The sequence below is a fragment of the Phodopus roborovskii genome, unplaced genomic scaffold (genome assembly GCF_943737965.1).
Source record: "Phodopus roborovskii unplaced genomic scaffold, PHOROB, whole genome shotgun sequence".
NCBI lineage: Eukaryota > Metazoa > Chordata > Mammalia > Rodentia > Cricetidae > Phodopus > Phodopus roborovskii.
Genome location: NW_026126517.1, coordinates 33,644,895 through 33,663,293, shown reverse-complemented (window position 1 = coordinate 33,663,293; position 18,399 = coordinate 33,644,895). Strand labels below are relative to the sequence as shown.

The following is an 18,399-nucleotide window of genomic DNA, read 5'->3' as shown; positions in this document are numbered from 1 at the left end:
TTCAATAATAAAAACATTTTCTTAGCATATATAGACCCCTGGGTTATATTCCCTGACTGAAAGAATGAGGGTGATGAGGACATGGAGTCTGTTACTGGAATAATAGCTTAGGAGCTTTCTATATGACCTGGTAGCCTCTGGTTAACAGTGTGGGCTAGATGGACTAGTAACTCCAAGTCACTATCCACAGACTTCATCAGTGATTTTGGTTTTGGTTTTGCTTTGAGACATCTTTCTATATAGCCCTAGCTATCCTGGAACTCACTTACTATAGAGATCCACCTGCTCTGCCTCCCAAGTGCTGGATTAAAGATGTACACCACCACATCCAGCTTTATCAGTGCTTCTAGTCAGCCAGCAGAACTATAAACCAGCTCTGCTACCATCAGTTTCTACAAATACACTAGCAATTCCTATTCATTAGCCTTGTCCATCCTCATTTATAGCAGCATTTATTTTGGTAGGTTTTGGCTGCATGTGAAGGGTGCAAAACTCTGGACCACTCACTTGATTAGCATAGCGTTTTGGTAACTTCTTGCCAGGGTCAATGTCCATTTCTTCTTCATCTTTCTTATCTTCTTCCCCACTCTCCATCCCTGTCCAGTCATCTTCAGCCAGTCTTCTGGCATGGTTCACGTAATCCAACCGCTTGCTGGAGGCAAAAAAAAGAGAGAGACAAGGTCAGGTCTACACATACTATACAAAGATGTTCCATAATGTACAGATGTCATTCAATTTAAGGATGCCAAATTTGGAAGCAACTATGGGATTCTGGTAGGGGTAAGAAATCATGAAATTCCATTTGCAAGGTTAAACCTGTCTCCTTGTTCATAATGAGGGAACTCCCTTTGAACACATTCAGCCTTCCTTGGTTTCTTAAAAATGTTCAAAGTAGGGGCTGGAGAAATGGGAGAGTGACTGCTGTTCCAGATTTTCAATTCTCAGAGCCTATGTAGCAGCTCACAGCTGTCTCTAACTCCAAGACCTGACCTTCACACAGACATACATACAGATGGAGCACCAGTATGCATAAAAAATAAATAAATTATTTTAAAAATGTTCAAAGTAAAATATTTATTCTTAAAGGAATTTCCAAGACTCACTAGCTGAATGAGCTGAACTCACATTACCCCACTGCACTCAGATGAGAAGTAACATTTCCTGCCTGGTGGAATCATCAAAAGCCCCAGACATGGGAAGGAGGAAACTCTAAATGCAGTGAGTGAGAAGTCCAAAACAAGAATATCTTCTGGGGCTTTCCACTTCAAACACCATGCTGATCAAACAAACAAATAACACTCCAAAACTCAGGCTATGCTTGACTTTCAAACGAAGCCACATAGCTTAAGACTTGACATCTTTGCTGGTATAGTGATACACATCTTTGATACCAGTACTCTGGAGAGAGCGGCAGGTGGATCTCTGTGAGTTCAAAGCCAACCTGGTCTATATAGTGAGTTCTAGAGTAACTACATAATGAGACCCTGTCTCAAAAAAAAAAAAAAATGCTAAGTGCTGGGATCACAGGTATTCATCACTACAGCCAGGCTTTTGTTTTGTTTTGTTGAGACAAGAGTCTCAAGTAGCCTAGGATAGCCTCAAATTCCCTTTATGTGTGTATGTGCATGTATGTAGTTGCCTGTGAAGGTCAGAGAGGACATAGCGCAGTTCTCAACCTGTGGGTCTCACCCCTTTGGGGAGATTGAATAACTCTTTCACCAGAGTCACCTAAGACCATTGGAAAACACTGATATTTACATTATTATTTATAACAGTAGCAAAATTTCAATTATGAGGTAGCAGGTGCCCAGTAGCAGGGAACTGCTTAGGCTACATTATGAACCATCCAGTTAATGAACTGGCACCATAAAAAATAAATGATGTATCTTGGGACATAGTTCAGCTAGCTAGTAGAGTGCCTGCCTAGCATGCAAGAGACACTATGTTTGATCTCCAGCTCTCCATCAAATAGGCATGGTAGAGCATACTTGTAATCCCAGTGTGAAAGGTACATAGTAACTTTAAAGCCAGCCAAGGCTTACATAAGACCATCTCTCTTAAAAAAAAAAAAAAAAAGTATGTATGTGCACACATGTGCACACATGTGTGTAAATGTGTGAAAGTGAGTATATGGGGGCCAAAGGCTAACATCAAAAGTCTATCTCCATCGCTCTCTCTCTCTCTCTCTCTCTCTCTCTTTTTTTTAGTTAGTTTTTCAAGACAGGATTTCTCTGTGGAACAGCTCTGACTGGCCTGGAACTATTTGTAGACCAGGTAAGCCTCAAACTCAGATCTGCCTCCTGAGTGCTGGGATTAAAGGCATGCACCACCACACCCAGCTGTCTACCTTTTTTTTTTTTCTTTTTTGAAGCAATGTCTCATTAAACTTAGAGGTTGCTGTTTCAGCTAGATTGGTAGACCAGGAAGCTCCAGAGACCACCTATCTCTGCCTGACACAGCACTTAAATTATTGATGCTCACTGCCACAACCATGTTTTACTTGGGTGCTGACAATCTAAACTGAGGTCCTAATGCAAGAATTTTACTCACTTGAGTCTTCTCTCAAGCCCTGAGACTTTATCTCAAATAAATAAAAGAATAAAAAAGACAGGAACAAGCCGGATGGACAGTGGTGGCGCACGCCTTTGATCCCAGTACTCAGGAGGCAGAGGCAGGCGGATCTCTGTGAGTTCAAGACAAGCCTGGTCTACAAGAGCGACTTCCAGGACAGCCTCCAAAGCAATACAAAGAAACCCTGTTTCAAAAAAACACCACCAACAAAAAACAAACAAAAAGACAGGAATAACAAGACACCATTAAGCTAACATGCAGATATAATATGAAGAATAAACTGCAACTAGAATTTTTTAAAATTACTATATTTTAGCTATTTATTTTGTGTAGACGACTTGGCATGCATTTGTGTGGGTTCAATGGTCCACATAGGGAGGTCAGAGGATAACTTCTAAAGACCTACCATGTAGGTCCTAAGAATAAAACTCAGATCAACAGGCTCAGCAGCAGGCATCTTTACCAAATGAGACATTTCATTGGCCTGAATTTTTTTTTTTTTGTTTTGTTTTGTTTTGTTTTGTTTTGTTTTTTTGAGACAGGGTATCTCTGTGTAGCTTTGGAGCCTGCCCTAGCATTCATTTTGTAGACCAGGCTGGCCTCAAACTCAGAGATCTGCCTGCCTCTGCCTTCTGAGTGCTGGGACTAAAGACATGCGCCACTACCACTGGGCTCTGAATTGTTTTCTTAAAAGCTCAGAAGGCAGGCACAGACTGACACTCAGGAGTCTAAGGTAAGAAGACCACGAGTTTAAGACCAGCCTGAGCTATATAATGAGATCCTATGTCAAACAAAGATCAAGTGCAGGACAATGAATTTAGCTTAGTGCGCAGAGTACTTGACTGGCATGCATGAAGCCCCCAGCTCAGTTTCTAGCTCTGCAAAACATAAGATTTCTTTTTTGTTTTGTTTTGTTTCTCTGTAATTTTGAAGTCTGTCCTGGAACTTACTCAGTAGGCCACACTGGCCTCAAACTCACAGAGATCTGCCTGCCTCTGTCTCCTGAGTAACTAAAGGTGTGTGCCACTATTGACGAGCAAGCTGTGGTTTCTATTGCTGTGAAGTGACACCATGACCACAGCAATTCTTGTAAAGGAAAACATTTAATTAGGTAGCTTAAAGTTCAGTGGTTTAGTCCATTATCATCAGGGCAGGACATGATGGCATACAGGCTGACATGGTGCTGAAGAGGCAGCTAAGAGTTCTACGTCTTGTGCAGGCAACAAAGCATGGCTTGAGCATATGAGACCTCAAAACCTGCCTCCACAGTGACACACTTCCTCCAACAACACCACACCTCCTCTACTAGGCCCCCAATAGTGCCACTTCCTTTGGGGGCCATTTTCTTTCAAACCACTACATCCATGTATTTTGTGCCATATGAATGTTTTACTTGAAAATAATAAATTAAACTGGGTGGTGATGGTGTATACCTTTAATCCAAGCACTCAGGAGGCAAAAGAAGGTGGATCTCTATGAATTCAAGGCCAGCCTGGTTGGTCTACAGAATGAGTTCCAGGACAGTTCCATAGCTACAGAGAAACCCTGTCTTGAAAAACCAAAAAAAATAAAGTAAATTACAATTGAAAACAGGGAAGGAGCCAGGCAGTGGTGGCATATACCTTGGATCCCAGTAATCAGGAGGCAGAGGCAGATAGATTTCTGTGAGTTTGAGGCCAGCCTCTATGAGACCTCTGTAAGCTTGAGGTCTACAGAGCAAGTTCTAGGATGGCCAGGGCTCAAAAAAACAAAATAAGGCTGGGTGTTGTTGGCATATGCCTTTAATTCCAGCACTCGGGAGGCAGAGGCAGGAGGTTCGAAGCCAGCCTTTTCTACAGAGCAAGTTCTAGGACAGGCTCCAAAGCTATAGAGAAACCCTGTCTAAAAAAACAAACACAAACAAAAAACAACCAAAAAACACCCCAAAAAGGGAAGGAAAAGAGTGAGTGGGGTTGTAATCAGCAAACAACTGAGAATTCATTAGGAACGGTCTGTGTTAAACTCATCCACTGACATAGTACTGTGTAAAACACAAAAGTATGCAAGTGGTACAACTATGGCTAGTTTCTTCTAATTCCCAATTCCTTAGTTTCTGACTCCAAAGAGGCCAAAGATGCACTGAGAACAAAAGGCTAGGCCTTGACTTCAGAGTCAGCAGCCTAAAACCCTCCTGTCTTGATCTTTTCCTGTTTGTTCATATTGGCATTTAGAATTAAGTGTATGGAAAACATTTCCACTGATTCTCTGTAGAATTAACTTGGATTCCCAAGGGCACTACAGAAACATTTGGGCTGAAGGCAGATGTGACGATCATACAAAGACCATCATCACAGTGAGTGAGAAGCCACACATGAGCAATCCAGGGAATGCAGGGGGGGAGTCTAAATTGTAAAGTTCAGTAGTATTGCCAGGAAAAATAGAAAAATGTAAACAAATAACTGAGCTCTTGCTTCAAAAGTTCAGTTTTTCCTTCCTTTTTTATTTTCCTACAATGTATAAATAAAAGATAATTTATTACCTGTGACAGAATTTACCCACCCAACCTTGTGGACAGGAAGTACCCTTCTTCTGTGAAGGGAGCTCTATGGAGACATGTCTAATTGCCTGTGAACTAGCAGTTTCTAGCATAAAGAAGCCAAGGAGTTAAAGCACCCTTACGATTTCTGTAGTTCTAGCAACTGGCGGCGTCGCTCACTTTGCTCCAAGGAACTGTACTTGGACTTGTATTGGGATAGGCGAGGGTGTGGGGCAGCTGTGCTATTCAGTTCTTGAGACACAGAAAAGCTACCAGCTAGGGCCTGACTCAGTTCATCCATCTTCCCTATAAAGAAAAACATAAAAAAAAAATGGTTCATTAATTTACTTCATCCCATGATGATAAGGCAGTTATGTAATTTAAAAGAAAAAATTCACTTAACCAAAATTAGTTATTTCTGTGGAGGGAGTTATATATTAGTTAAATATAAAGATAAATGAATTATATATTAGTAATAATAATGTTAGTTTTCTACCAGTACTTCAATAATGTTAAGTTTAATAACCGAAGGAATAAACCTAAACACCAATCATTAAATAAAGTCACTCTTTGATTGTTTTTTTTTTTTTTTTCTGTTCTTCAATACAGTGAGCCACCCCTGACATCCAGTTATGTGACTGAGTAGCTTAACTTTTTTCCTAAAAAGTTCTAAAGGGCCATCACTTAACAACACATATTAACTCTGATGACATTTTTTCTGTTTTATTTTTCACCATGTAACCCTGGCTCACTTTAAAGTCACATTGACCCCTTGCTCCCACCTCTGCCCCCAGGTGCTGGGATTAAAGACATAGTCAAAAAAAAAAAAAAAGTTAAAAAAAAAAAAAAGGACAAAGAAAAGAAATTACCTGGGAGCTAGGTATGGTAGCTCACTCCTAAATCCCAATGCTTGGTAAGCAGAAGCAAGTACTCAGGGACTCAGGGACATCCTCAGCCACAGAGGAAGTTTAAGGCCACCTGTTTTTATAGGGCCAAGCATAGTGACACACACCTTTTTAATCCCAGCATTCAAGAGGCAGAGGTAGATGGATCTCTAAGTTTGAAGCCAGCCTGGTTTGCAGAGCAAGTTCTGGGACAGCCAGGGCTACACAGAGGAAACCCTGTCTCAAAAAGCAAACATACAAAAAAGAACTAAAAAAATTAACCACCAAACCCCAAAAGACAAACCTCTCCCAATCAATCCATGGGTTAATGAAATGGATATTACTCAAAAGAAGAAACACAAATGGCCAATTAGTATCTTTTCAAATGTTCAACATGGGCCAGTGAGATAGCCCACAAAGTAAAGGCACTTGCTACCAAGCCTGAGGACCTGAGTCTGATGCCTAGGACCCACATAGTGAAAGAAGAGAACCAATTCCCAAATGTCGTCCTTTTGCCTACACACATACTGTGGAATGCACTCACACACAAAATAAATAAAAGAATGTGATTTTAAAAAAAAATGTCATTAGGGAAATGCAAATTAAAACAAATTTGAGAGGCTGGAGACATGGCTCAGGAGTTAAAAGCACTTGCTCTTGCAGAGGACCCAGATTCAATGGTGGCACATTCATACATGCAGGCAAATGTTCATACAAATTAAACAAAGAAATTAATTAAAAAACAATTTGCTATTTCATCTTACCACAGTCAGAATGGCTATCATAAAGAGGATATGGAGAAGTATGAACTTATATTTACTGCTGATAGGAGTATAGACTAACTAGCTCAGCTATTATGGAAATTACTAGGGATGTTTCTAACAAAAAAGTTAAAAATAGAACTACAGTATGACCCAGGAACACCACTTGTACTGGTTTATTTTATGTCAACTATGACAAAAGCTAGAGTCATTTTGGAACAAAGAACCTCAATTAAGAAAATGTCCTGGGTGCTGGAGAGATGGCTCAGCAGTTAGGAGCACTGATGGCTCTTCCAGAGGTCTTGAATTCAATTCCCAGCAACCACATGGTGACTCACAAGCTCACCACCACCTTAAATCTAGTGCCTCTGTTGGCATGCAGGCAGAAGACTGTATATATACTAAATAAATAAAATCTTAAAAAAAAAAGAAGAAAGAAAAAGAAAAATGTCCTGGGCTGGAGAGATAGTTCTTCCAAAGGTCCTGAGTTCAATTCCCAACAACCACATGGTGGCTTACAACTATCCATAATGAGATCTGGCACCCTCTTTTAGCTTTCGGGCAAACATGCAGGCAGGAACACTGCATAATAAATATGCAAATAAATAAATAAATAAATGCTTTTGAAAAGAGAGAGAGGATGACCCATAGGGCTAGAGAGATAGCTCAGTAGTTAAGAGCACTGGCTATTCTTCCAGAGGATCCGGATTCAATTCTAGTGTAAACATGGCAGCTCATAACTTTCTTTTCCAGTTCCAGGTATCTGACACCTTCATACAGGCAAAATACCAATGTACATAACTTAAAAAGAAAAAGAAAATGTTCCATGGGCTGGAGAGAAGTTAAGAGCACTTACTGCTCTTACAGGAGACCTGGGTTTAACTATCAGCACCTACGACAGCTCACAACAGCCTGCAACTCCAGTTTCAGGGTCCAATGCTTTCTTTTGACATCCAATAGCTCCTGCACTCATTGGGTGTGCAAATATACACTTAGGCACACACCCCTCCAAACAAAAATATTTAAAATGAAAATAAATAAATACAATCAAAAGAAAGGAAGGAAGGAAGAAAACACTCCCCTCCAAGAAGAGAAAAAAAAAGAAAATATTCCCCCTCAAGACCGGGTGTGGTGACACACATGGCTTTAAATCCTAGAACTTGAGAGGTGGAAGCAGGCAGATCTCTGTGAGTTTGAGGTTAACCTCGTCTACACAGAGAGTTTTAGGATGACTAGGGCTACATAGAAAGACTATCTCAAAATAACAATAAGAGAAAACTCCACCAGACTGGCCTGTAAGCAAGCTTTGTGATGCATTTTCTTGATTGATGATTGATATGGGAAGACCCAGTTCACTGTGGGCCACCCCTGGGCAGGAGGTCCTGGGTGCTATAAAAAAAAGCAAACTGAAGCCAGGCAGTGGTGGCACACGTCTTTAATCCCAGCACTGGGGGTGGGGAGGTGGGGGCAGAGGCAGGTGGATCTTTTGAGTTTGAAGCCAGCCTGGTCTATAGAGTGAGTTCCAGGACAGCCAAGGCTACACAGAGAAACCCATTCTTGGGGCGGGGGCGTGTTAGAAAACAAAAAAAGAACATATATTACACGAACATAGAAAGAAGACTTGGAGAAAGGCACAACAGGGGTGAGATAGGTAGGGAAAAAAAAACCCTAAAAACAGATTCTGTCTGAATATGTCACAGTGATACCTAATTCTTTGGTTGTTAATAACAATAAACACATAAATGATTAAAATGTGATAACCATGTGCAGAAGGGCACCCAGGAGGATCACTGCAAATTCAAGGTCAGGCTAGTCTATAATACAGTGAGTTCCCAGTTCAAAAATATACAGACTGGGTGTTGGTGGTGTACGCCTTTAATCCCAGCACTTGGTAGGCAGAGGCAGGTGGATCTCTGTGAGTTCGAGGCCAGCCTGGTCTACAAAGCTACACCGAGGAACCTTGTCTCGAAAAAACAAAACAAAACAAAACAAAAAAAGGAGGGGAGACAGGATGTAGGGTGGGAGGGCACTGGAGAGATGTCTTAGCTGTCAGGTTAAGGTTAAGAGTACTGGCTGCTCTTCCAGAGGACCTGGATTCCACATGGTGGCTCATGACCATCTGTAACGCAGAGCCCTCTTTTTTCCCCTAGCACTTCACCCATATGGTGCACAGACATGCAGGCAAAACACCCACACAGTTGGTAGAACATTTACCGAGTATACCCCATATTTAAGGTGTGTATCAAAGTATTTGCAATACCACCACAAGGTATTCCCAATAATATGCCACTGAAACCGTCCCTAACGGTACACTAGAGGCTGGCACACGCCTACAATGGCAGCAACGCTGAGGAAGGAAACGAACTCCCAAGTGTCAGGCCCATCGAAGCCTCCTCCCCAGCCCTAGAGATGCTCCCTCAAGGCGGCCGTAGACTCTGCTGTCCTCCCCGTCTCTATCCCCGACTGTGTCCTCTCTAGTGATGGGTTCGTCTGTCTCTCGCTCGTCCTGTCCTGGCATATAATAATGCTCCTCTTAAATTCTGGTCAGACTGCCTGGCATACAACGGCAGAAACATGGCCAAACGCGACACTCATTAGAAAGAAACCCAGAGTCCTGGTCGGTCGGAAGAAGTTACAGCTACGTTGGAAGAAGCAAACAGGGGCAAACTCAAGACTTACCGCACCAAGGTGCCAGTCACGCACGCAGCCGCCGCCTCCACCGACTGACCAATTAGCTGCCCTAGCAGAGCTAGACCTGCCCCCTCTGGTTGCATACAAAACTTCCGGTTCCGCCTACCGCGCTGCATCGTGGGAGTCGCTGCAGGACATTACTTCCGCCCTGATGGGCGGGGCTGATTTCATAGGCTAGGGAGGCTTGGTTTGGCTTGGTTTTTGCTCCGGACTCTAAGTAGATGGTGAGCACTGCGGAGCCTTCACAACTGACCACAAACTTTCCCCTTGTCCTTTCGCTAGCAAACTTCGTGGTCGTCACCGCCCCAAGCTCTACGGTGTGCCGACTGCTTGCCCTTGTCTCGTCTGCGGTTTTCTGAATGGTTTTCAAATTTCGAACTAATAAACGTTCTTTCCCCAATCTCCCTTCTAACACTGCGCTGAAGGGACCGGGCTCGATTCTTGGTAGTTAGCGTTTAGAGACCCTAATCAAATCCATAAGCAGGATAAGATTGCTAGGGTGTAAAATAAAAACACGATTTGCTACTTACCGAATGCTTATAATAAGCCAGCTGTGTTGCTTTACGATATTTACTCCGTTTTATGAACCGGAGTCTGCGCCTGGGGATGTAGCTCAGTAGAGTGTTTTCCCAGCCTGCCCTAACTCCTACATTCTACCCCCAAGACCTCACAAACTTGTAGTGGCACCTCCCTGTAATCCTACCATCAAGAGAAGCAGGACGATCAGAAGTTTAGTTCACCTCCGCTACACAGCAATCTAGAGGCCAGCCTGAACTACGTGAGGCCCACTGTTTTTGTTTTTCAAGACTGGGTTTCTGTGTAACAGTCCTGGCTGTTCTGGAACTTAATGTGTAGATGAGGCTGGTCTCAATCCGCCCAGTTCTGCCTCCCTAGTGCTGAGTTATCATCCCTGGTAGAGACCCACTCTTTAGTCCAGGGTTTAAAAGTACCTAGGGCAGAATCACACAGCTCTTGAATCAAGTTTGGATTTGCTGAGTGTTTGTTGCATATATATATATATATCAAACAAGCTATCAAAAGTTGGTATACATTGAGTCTCGACAAATCATCCAAGATGAGGACTGGAGAGATGGTTCAGCTATTAAAAGCACTTGTTGCACTCGAAGGGAAGACTCGGATTTAATTCACAGCACCTGCAAGGTAGCTCACATTCATTTAAAAAAAAAAAAAAAAGTGCCGGGCGTTGGTGGCTCACACTTTTTAATCCCAGACTCAGGAGGCAGAGGCAGTCAGATATCTGTGAGTTCCAGGCCAGCCTGGTCTACAGAGCTCGTTCCAGGACAGGCTCCAAAGCAATACAAAGAAACCCTGTCTCGAAAAACCAAATAATAAGAATAAATAAAAAGTAATACCAACATGCCTATCTCTTGGATATATAACACCATCCATTTGCATGGGAGCTCCAGGCTCCCAGGACTGCGCTAAGACCCTGTTTTTACTTTTTTATCCTTATTTGATGAATACTATTAAACTCCTGCAATCGATAGTAGGAACTTACATAGTTTAAAACATGAACTTGGCCCTTGTCCTCAAAAAGAAGTGACAAGCTGGGCGGTGGTGGTGCCTTTAATCCCAGCACTTGGGGGACAGAGACAGGTGGGTCTCTGTGAGTTTGAGGCCAATCTGAGGTCTACAGCCAGGAATACAAAGAGAAACCCTGTCTTGAAAAACTAAAGCAAAACAAAAAATCCAAAAGAAACCAAAGTTACAAAATATACACGTATAGCAATAATCAGGAAGCAAATTGTGGTGACCCTTGACTGTAATCCTAGCACTTGGGAGTTGGAGGCAGGAGGATTCAGAGTCCAAGGAAAGCTTGGCTCTATGGCAAATTTAAGACCAACCTGGGCCCCATGAGATCCTATCTCAAAATAAACTAGCAAAGACAAAGAAAACTTCTAACCAGAAGTACTTGGGCCCACCCAGCCTGAGCCTTTTTGTTTTTATTTGGAGACAGAGTCTGGTTCTGTGGCAGAGACTGACCTCAAAATTGATTGTATAGCACAAGCTGGCCTGAAATCCTCAGCAGCCCTCTTGCCTCCACGCCCAATAGCTGGGATTGCAGGTGTGCAATACCACGCCGGACTTCAGCTCCAACTTTGACGTTGTTGGGTATTCACCAGAGCAGACTGCTCAGACTCAGGTTTAAATCAATAGAAAGTCTTTATTAGTAAGTACACTGGGTGTTTGGGATCCCAGTATAGCCCTGAGCCTTTCTCAGGGTGAGCTTTTTTCTTTTCTTTCTTTTTTTTAAGCTTCCTTTTTTTTTTTTGAAACAAGCTTGTTTTACATGTCAGTCCCATTCCCCAGACCCTCCCATCCTCCTTTGTTCCCCCACCAACCCCCATCCCATCCCCTTTCTGCTCCCCAGGGAGGATGAGGCTTTCCATAGGGAGTCTTCAAAATCTGTCATATCACTGGGAGCAGGGCCTAGGCCCTCCCCCTCAGGGTGAGCTTTTAAACATAAAAACCATGTTCTGGGTTGACATATTTCAGTTAACAAGAACAGTTAGCCAGATGCAGAACTACAGAAGCCCAAAACAAGGATAGTACACTTAACTACTATCCCAGAGCTATGGCATTTGAAGGATTAGGTCTTTGTTTTAGTTTTGGTATGTGGTACATGCTCAGTTTTACAGTCTGAATGGTGCACTTCCATCATGGAGGCAGTTGTGCTAAGGTCTTAGGCTTACTAAGCCTGAGACCCTGTTATAGACATATATAAAATTGGAGAGATAATCTACAATATGTAACCTAGAGCCTACCACAACAATCAGATCCCTTCCCTATTCCATACTTTGCATTTCAAGTGAGCCTGACCTACCCAGTCTTGTACTAGATTAGGAAGCAAAGAAAGACTGAGGAAGCTAAAATCACCTGCCTGCCTGAGATGACCCAATAAGTACCCCCCCCAAAAAAAAGAAAAACAAAACTAAGTCAGTGATTTCCACCTGGCAGTTTATCAAAGTCATATGTGCTGCTCTTTCAGAATTCAGACATCTGCACTTGAATCTGCCTTAAGAATTCAGGGTAAACCAGAATCCCTGCTTTTCATTGTTGAGAAATTTAAGTACTTGTCCCTTACAGCTCTCTTCTCCCCAGCCAGCTGTAGAACTTTCGTGCAAACAAGGTTGAGCAAACAAGGTTTTCAGAACTTTCTGGTGTGCAGTGCCCATACCTTGATCCCAGGTGTGGGTGGTGCATGACTTCCTCCTATGCTTAGCCCATCACCTGGCTTGGGTATATAAGCCCACTACTCTCTGTAATAAAGGGCAGTACCTTCATCTTCACTTCTCATGGTGATCTGTTAAGTGTTTCAATCCCGACACCCTCTGCCAAGCTCGGTACCTTTAATCCCAGCAGTTGGTAGGCACAGGCAGGAAGATCGCTGAGTTCAAGGCCAGTCTGGTCTATAGAATAAGTTCCAAGACAGTCATGGCTACATAGAGTACACAAAGAAACCCTGTCTTGGAAAAAGAGAAGAAAAACACATGAGCTTATTGTGTAGTCCTGGAACTTAACAGGCTGGCCCTGAGTTTATCTCCTGAGTGCTGGGATTAAAGATGTGGGCCACCATCACCCCAGTTGGAGACAGTGTCTCAAAAAACCAAAAATGAGAATGCCAGCAGCCCAGATTGAGTGAATGCTGAAAAAGCGAACTGTCAGAACCCAAAATAGAGCAGACATCAGAGGTCCTGGCCATAGCCAGGACCAAGAAGGGAGCTGCAGAGACAGGCAGATATAAATCCTTCCCTACAGCCCAATCTAATAGAGGCATTTTCTCATTGGAGGATCCTACCTCTCCAGTGACTCTAGCTTGTGTCAAGGTGATATAAAACCAGCCAGCACAGCAGGAAAGAAAATATACTGGTCTTCCAGATGATGTGAGTTCAATTCTGAGCACCCATATTAGGCAGCTTGAAACACACCAGAATACCAGTTCCAGGGGCATCCAATGCTCTTGGCTTCTGAGGGCACTTGCATTCATATGTAAGTACACACACGCACACACACACACATAAATAATAATAATGTCTTTTTCAGCTGAATGTGGTTAACACATACTTGTAATCTCTGCTACTCAGTAGGCTGGACCACTGGTTGGGTTCCAGAATCCTAAACCAGCCTGAACAAAATAGACAAGTTTCAGAAATTAAGCTGGGTGAAGTAACTCAAGCCTTTAATCTCAGCACTTGGGAGACAGGCAGGTGGATTTCTTGAGTTCAAGCTCCAGGACTATGCTGACACCCTGTCTCACTGCCTCCTCCAAAAACACTAACCTTGCTTTCTGGCTTCTGAAGATCTGCTTCTGTGTTTTTGTTAACTGAAGTAAGTCAACACAAGAGTTTTTGTGCTTAAAAGTTCACCATAAGAAAGGCTCAGGGCTACACTGGATTCCAAAAACCCAGCAGGATAATAAAGCCTTTCTATTAGCTAAATCCCATGTCCTAGCAGTTGTCTCTAGTGAATACCCCATGTTATTTATAACAACCAAATATCCTAGCTGAGCCATCTCTCCCTATCTTTCTTCTCTGATTAGTATTAATTTTTTTTGTGTGTGTGTGTACATATGAAAGTGAAGATGCCCTTGGAGCTAGCATTATAAGTAGTTAAGTCTGACAAACTGCGATCAAGAGAATAGGCTTCTAGCATCTGAGCCATTTCTGTAATCCTAACTGTAACCCTGTGTTGGAACTTGTTCTGTACATTACACTGTTTTTTAACTTTGTGTGTGTGTGTGTGTGTGTGTGTGTGTGTGTGTGTGTGTGTGTGTGCGTGCTTCCAGACAGTGTCTGTCTATGTAGTCCTGGCTGTCCTGGAACTCACTCTTGTAGACCCAGGCTGTCCTGGAACTCACAGAGATCCGCCTGCCTCTGCCTCCTGAGTGCTGGGATTAAAGGCACATGCCACCACTGTACAGCTCCAGTTCTGTTTTGTTTTTTAAGATTTTATTTATTTATTATATATATATATATATATAGTGTTCTCCTACGTGTTTGCCTGCAGGACAGAAGAGGGCACCAGATCTCATTATGGATGGTTGTGAGCCACCATGTAGTTGATGGGAATTGAACTCAAGACCTCTGGAAGAGTAGTCAATGCTCTTAGCCTCTCCAGCCCTCCAGTTCTGTTTAGCCCTTTGTCTTTTGAGACAGTCTGGCTGAGTAGCCTTGACTGACCCCAAATTTTCAGTGTTCCTCCTATCATTACCCCCCAAATACTTAGTGTACATCACACCAGCTCTGCATTTTTATATAGCATCCTGTTAAGAGCAATCATTGCCTAGTATTGTTACTGGCTTGGAAAGTCAAGCAGACTCTGACACACCTAAGGACTGGCTGTGTTAACACTGGCAGTCTTTTAAAAGGGAGTATCTTAATCCATTTTTCATGCAATCAAATATTTTGACCCATCTTCCATTCACATCTAAAAAGTAGAGTAAATGGGTCTACCTATTCAAACGGTCTGGTTGAGAGAGCTAAGTAGGTCAATATTACCTACTTAAAACTGGGTATAAACAGCTCTGCTGGTGTAGTGGTATCATGCAAAAGGTTCCCATTCATAAACAGGGCTGTGGTGGAGCACACCTTTTTTAATTCCTAGCACTGGGGAGGCAGAAACTGAAGGATCTCTGTGAGTTCGAGACAAGTCTGGTCTACAGAGATAGTTCTAGGACAAGTTTCAAAACTACACAGAAACCCTGTCTCAAAAAACCAAAAACAACAAACAAAAACTGGGTCTAATATTTGGAAGTTATGAGGGTGCCTTCCCTGTCTGTTTTACTTTTGCTTATTTTTTGTGAATGCACACAACATACCTCACAGGTGGAGTCACTTCTCCCCCTCCACCATGAGAGTTCTGGGATTGAACTCAGTCAGGGTGTTAGGCTGAGCAGCAATCTCCTTTCCCCACAGAGCCATCTTGCCTGGCACATTAATGCCTCGGCCTAGTTTAAGGAGAGAAAATACATAAAACCTAAACCTTGCAGGGTGGTGGTGTCACAGAACTTTTAATCCAAGCACTTGGGACAGCCAGGGATACAGTTAAAAGCTGTTTCCAAAAACAAAACCAAACACAAATCCTAAGCTTTATCAGTGCACACTGTAACCTGCAGTTTATCTCAGCACTGGAGACGCTGAGGCAGGAGGATCACTCCAAGTTCCAGATCAGCCTGAGCTATATATCAAAACCTGTCTGTAGTCTATTTTGTCTGTGCTAAAACTTCATGCTCTCTTTCCCAATTCTATCACTTTTTTTTTTTTTTTTTTTTTTTTTTTTGCTTTTTGCCTCATTTTTGGAGTAGCGGTTTTTAACACTGAACTCACAACTTTGCACATAAAACTAAACACACATTTTACCACTCCTAAGAACATCTGTTTTCAGGGACCTCCTAGGTCACTTGTAACCACTAGCTGGCCAAGCTACAGAGTGATCATTTCCTTAGGCAAGCAAACACTCCAGGCCTTTAATATGGTATTTCCTGGGGCTGGAATATCAACAGGAAGTCTTGTGGATAAAAGCTCTGCCAAAACATTCATTCCGAGAAAACGGCTGGTAAAGCAACAAATCTATCCAGCTTGTACAACATCCTGCAGCCTCCACGTGAGGCTCCTGAGGCAGACTTCACGCCTACAATCCTATTCCATTCTTAAGGTTCACGAACTATCGAGGTCAATAGATAGAAACCTAGGTAAGATGTCGACCAAACAAAAATTTGCACTTTTAGCAAGGTGGTCGGGACATTTATTGGCATGAGGAAAAGATTTCTTTAAAAGAAGGTAACATTCCCGTACCCCGTTTTTTATATACAAAAACCTAACAATAAAAGCACCTGAACTCAAATTTTCCATCTGTATCCGTCAGTCCTAGGTCAAGGTGATAAAGCAAAGAAGAAAAGGGGTTAATATCCCTGCTTCTTCTTCTTCTTTTCTTTTTTTTCCCCCGCTTTTCAAGACAGTGTTTTTCTGTGTTGTTTTGGAGCCTGTCCTGGAAATGGCTCAGTAGACCAGGCTGGCTTCAAACTCAAAATTCCGCCTGCCTCTGGCTCCCGAGTGCTGGGACTAAAAGGCATACGCCCCTGCTTATATACCACAAAGTTTAAGTCACAACAACTTAACAATCCCCAAGTGCAGTACAAAGAGAGTCATTTAATTATCTGTCCAAATCCTAAAAAAAATGTCCCGGAACACAGGGGCGATTCTCCCCATCCTGGGCGCAGTGACCTGTAGTTGAGAAGCCACGGGGAGAAGACTTCACTAGGCATCCAGATCAAAGTCATCCCGCTCCTCATTGTACTCCAGCACGTGCCGCTTGATCTTGGACGAGTCCACCCAAGTGACAAAGTCCTCCATGCTGCGAGTGACGAGAAAGGCGGGATCGGTGACCACGTCTGGGCCCACGCGGACATGACCCTGCTCCACAAAGGCCACAGCAGCCTGAAGGTGCTGCGCCATGCGTAGCTTGAGGAGCAAAGTAGGCAGGCGGCGGCGGCAGAAGGAGGAGGCTGAGACGAAGTCGCAGAGCTCTAGTGAGCCGCGCGTGGGCACCAGGCCGAGAGCGTACAGCTTGTCCAACAGCGCCGCCGAGGCGCGCACGCGGAATGGGTCGCGTTCGGGCAGGTCGCGCAGGCGCCGCGCCAGCTCACGCACCGCCCGGCTTAGCTGGTTGTAGCGCGTGTACTCCTCGCGCCGCTGGAGCCCGTACCGCCGCAGCACGCGCAGCTCGTGGAGGTTGTGGTCGGTGACTTCCCAGTTTAGGAAGTCCACCTGCTTCAGAAGCTTCTGCTCGTGGAACTTTAGCTTCCGCACCATGATGGAGATTGCCAGAGAGAGCGGAAAGCACGCTGAGAACGCAGCACAACTTCTGCTTCGGCACCGGAAGACCCCGCCGCCCGGACCCCTGGGCCAATAGAAAGAAAACTAAGACCACGGCCCCGTTTTTCATTGGCCAGACTTAGGCACTTCCTGTTGAGGGAGGCCAGCGGGAGGGCGTGTCCTGCGAAGACTGCCTGAGTATCTTGACTGCCAATGGGTAGTCATATTCAGTCTAGTGCTTCAGTAATTTTATGTTAGATTTCGGTCTTTGGTGACCCTGAAGAGAGTTACCCTCAATAGTTGCAGACGTCAGTTTCAGGAGAGAGGAGTACTTGCTTTTGAGGGAATTTACTCTGCTATAAGATGTAGCTAGAACTGTGAGAAATTCTTCGCTCCAGTGGTTTCTAGAGCTGGCGAATAGTCCCACCCCGCCAGCAGCAGGTCTGTCACTGGATTGGGAAAAGGGATTCTCCTTGTCAAACAGTACTGAGCAGCACTGAACCTATCACATGCCGGTTTCCTGGCCGATTCCTAGACGCACGTAATCAGAATGGGAAACAGCCCTGACATCTGGCTTTTACTTTTTTGAAAGTGTGTCTCCCTAGGTAGCCACGAATTCGCCATAATCCAACCTGCCTGTCTTCCAGAATGCTGAGATTACGAGCATGAGTCACTACGGTCGTCTTTATTTTATTTTATTGAGACAGGGTCTCACTTTGTGGCCCCTGGCTGCCCTGGTACTCTTTATGTAGACCAGGCTGGCCTCGAACCCAGAAATCCACCCACCCCTGCCTCCCGAATGCTGGAATTAAAGGCTTGTTTCACTACTCCCGGCTCTTATTTTAGAGGCGAGTCTATGTTACTCAGGTCAGTCTGGAGAGTCCGTGTTTCTGTAATCCTCAGTGGTTTATGATAGCCACCCAATATGAAAAACTCAGATTGTAAGTACAAGTGAACCCTTCGTCTGAAAGAGCTGAAAATATTGTGTCTATCAAACCCTTGTCCAGAAACCCCCCAAGCTCAAGAATGTCTTCTAACACAGAAGCAGAACTGAGGTCAGAAAAATTTCTACTGACCCCCAACCCTGATGGGCCCTTCCCCTTCAAACCCCACCAAACCTCAAGTTCCGGGTACCATGGCAC

General features: G+C 43.7%; 2 protein-coding genes across 4 annotated transcripts in view; both read right to left on the bottom strand.

The window, feature by feature from the left end:
• Snupn (snurportin 1) overlaps positions 1-16,793 on the bottom strand; it is a 31,197-nt gene extending 14,404 nt beyond the window's left edge. Inside the window, exons 1-3 of one of the 3 annotated variants that reach the window (XM_051197534.1) lie at positions 16,667-16,793; positions 5,230-5,392; positions 508-652 (exon numbers count right to left, since the gene is read on the bottom strand). In XM_051197534.1, the coding sequence (XP_051053491.1) occupies positions 508-652; positions 5,230-5,387 (303 nt within the window). In that variant the 5' untranslated portion in view covers positions 5,388-5,392; positions 16,667-16,793. Of the gene's footprint in view, positions 1-507; positions 653-5,229; positions 5,393-5,955; positions 6,056-9,410; positions 9,532-16,666 lie in introns of those variants that run through there. The other 2 variants (XM_051197531.1, XM_051197532.1) reach the window with 2 other exon arrangements.
• Imp3 (IMP U3 small nucleolar ribonucleoprotein 3) lies at positions 16,700-17,254 on the bottom strand. The gene has a single exon (XM_051196955.1). The coding sequence runs from the start codon at positions 17,252-17,254 to the stop codon at positions 16,700-16,702; it is 555 nt and encodes a 184-aa protein (XP_051052912.1).
• Positions 17,255-18,399: the final 1,145 nt, after the last annotated feature.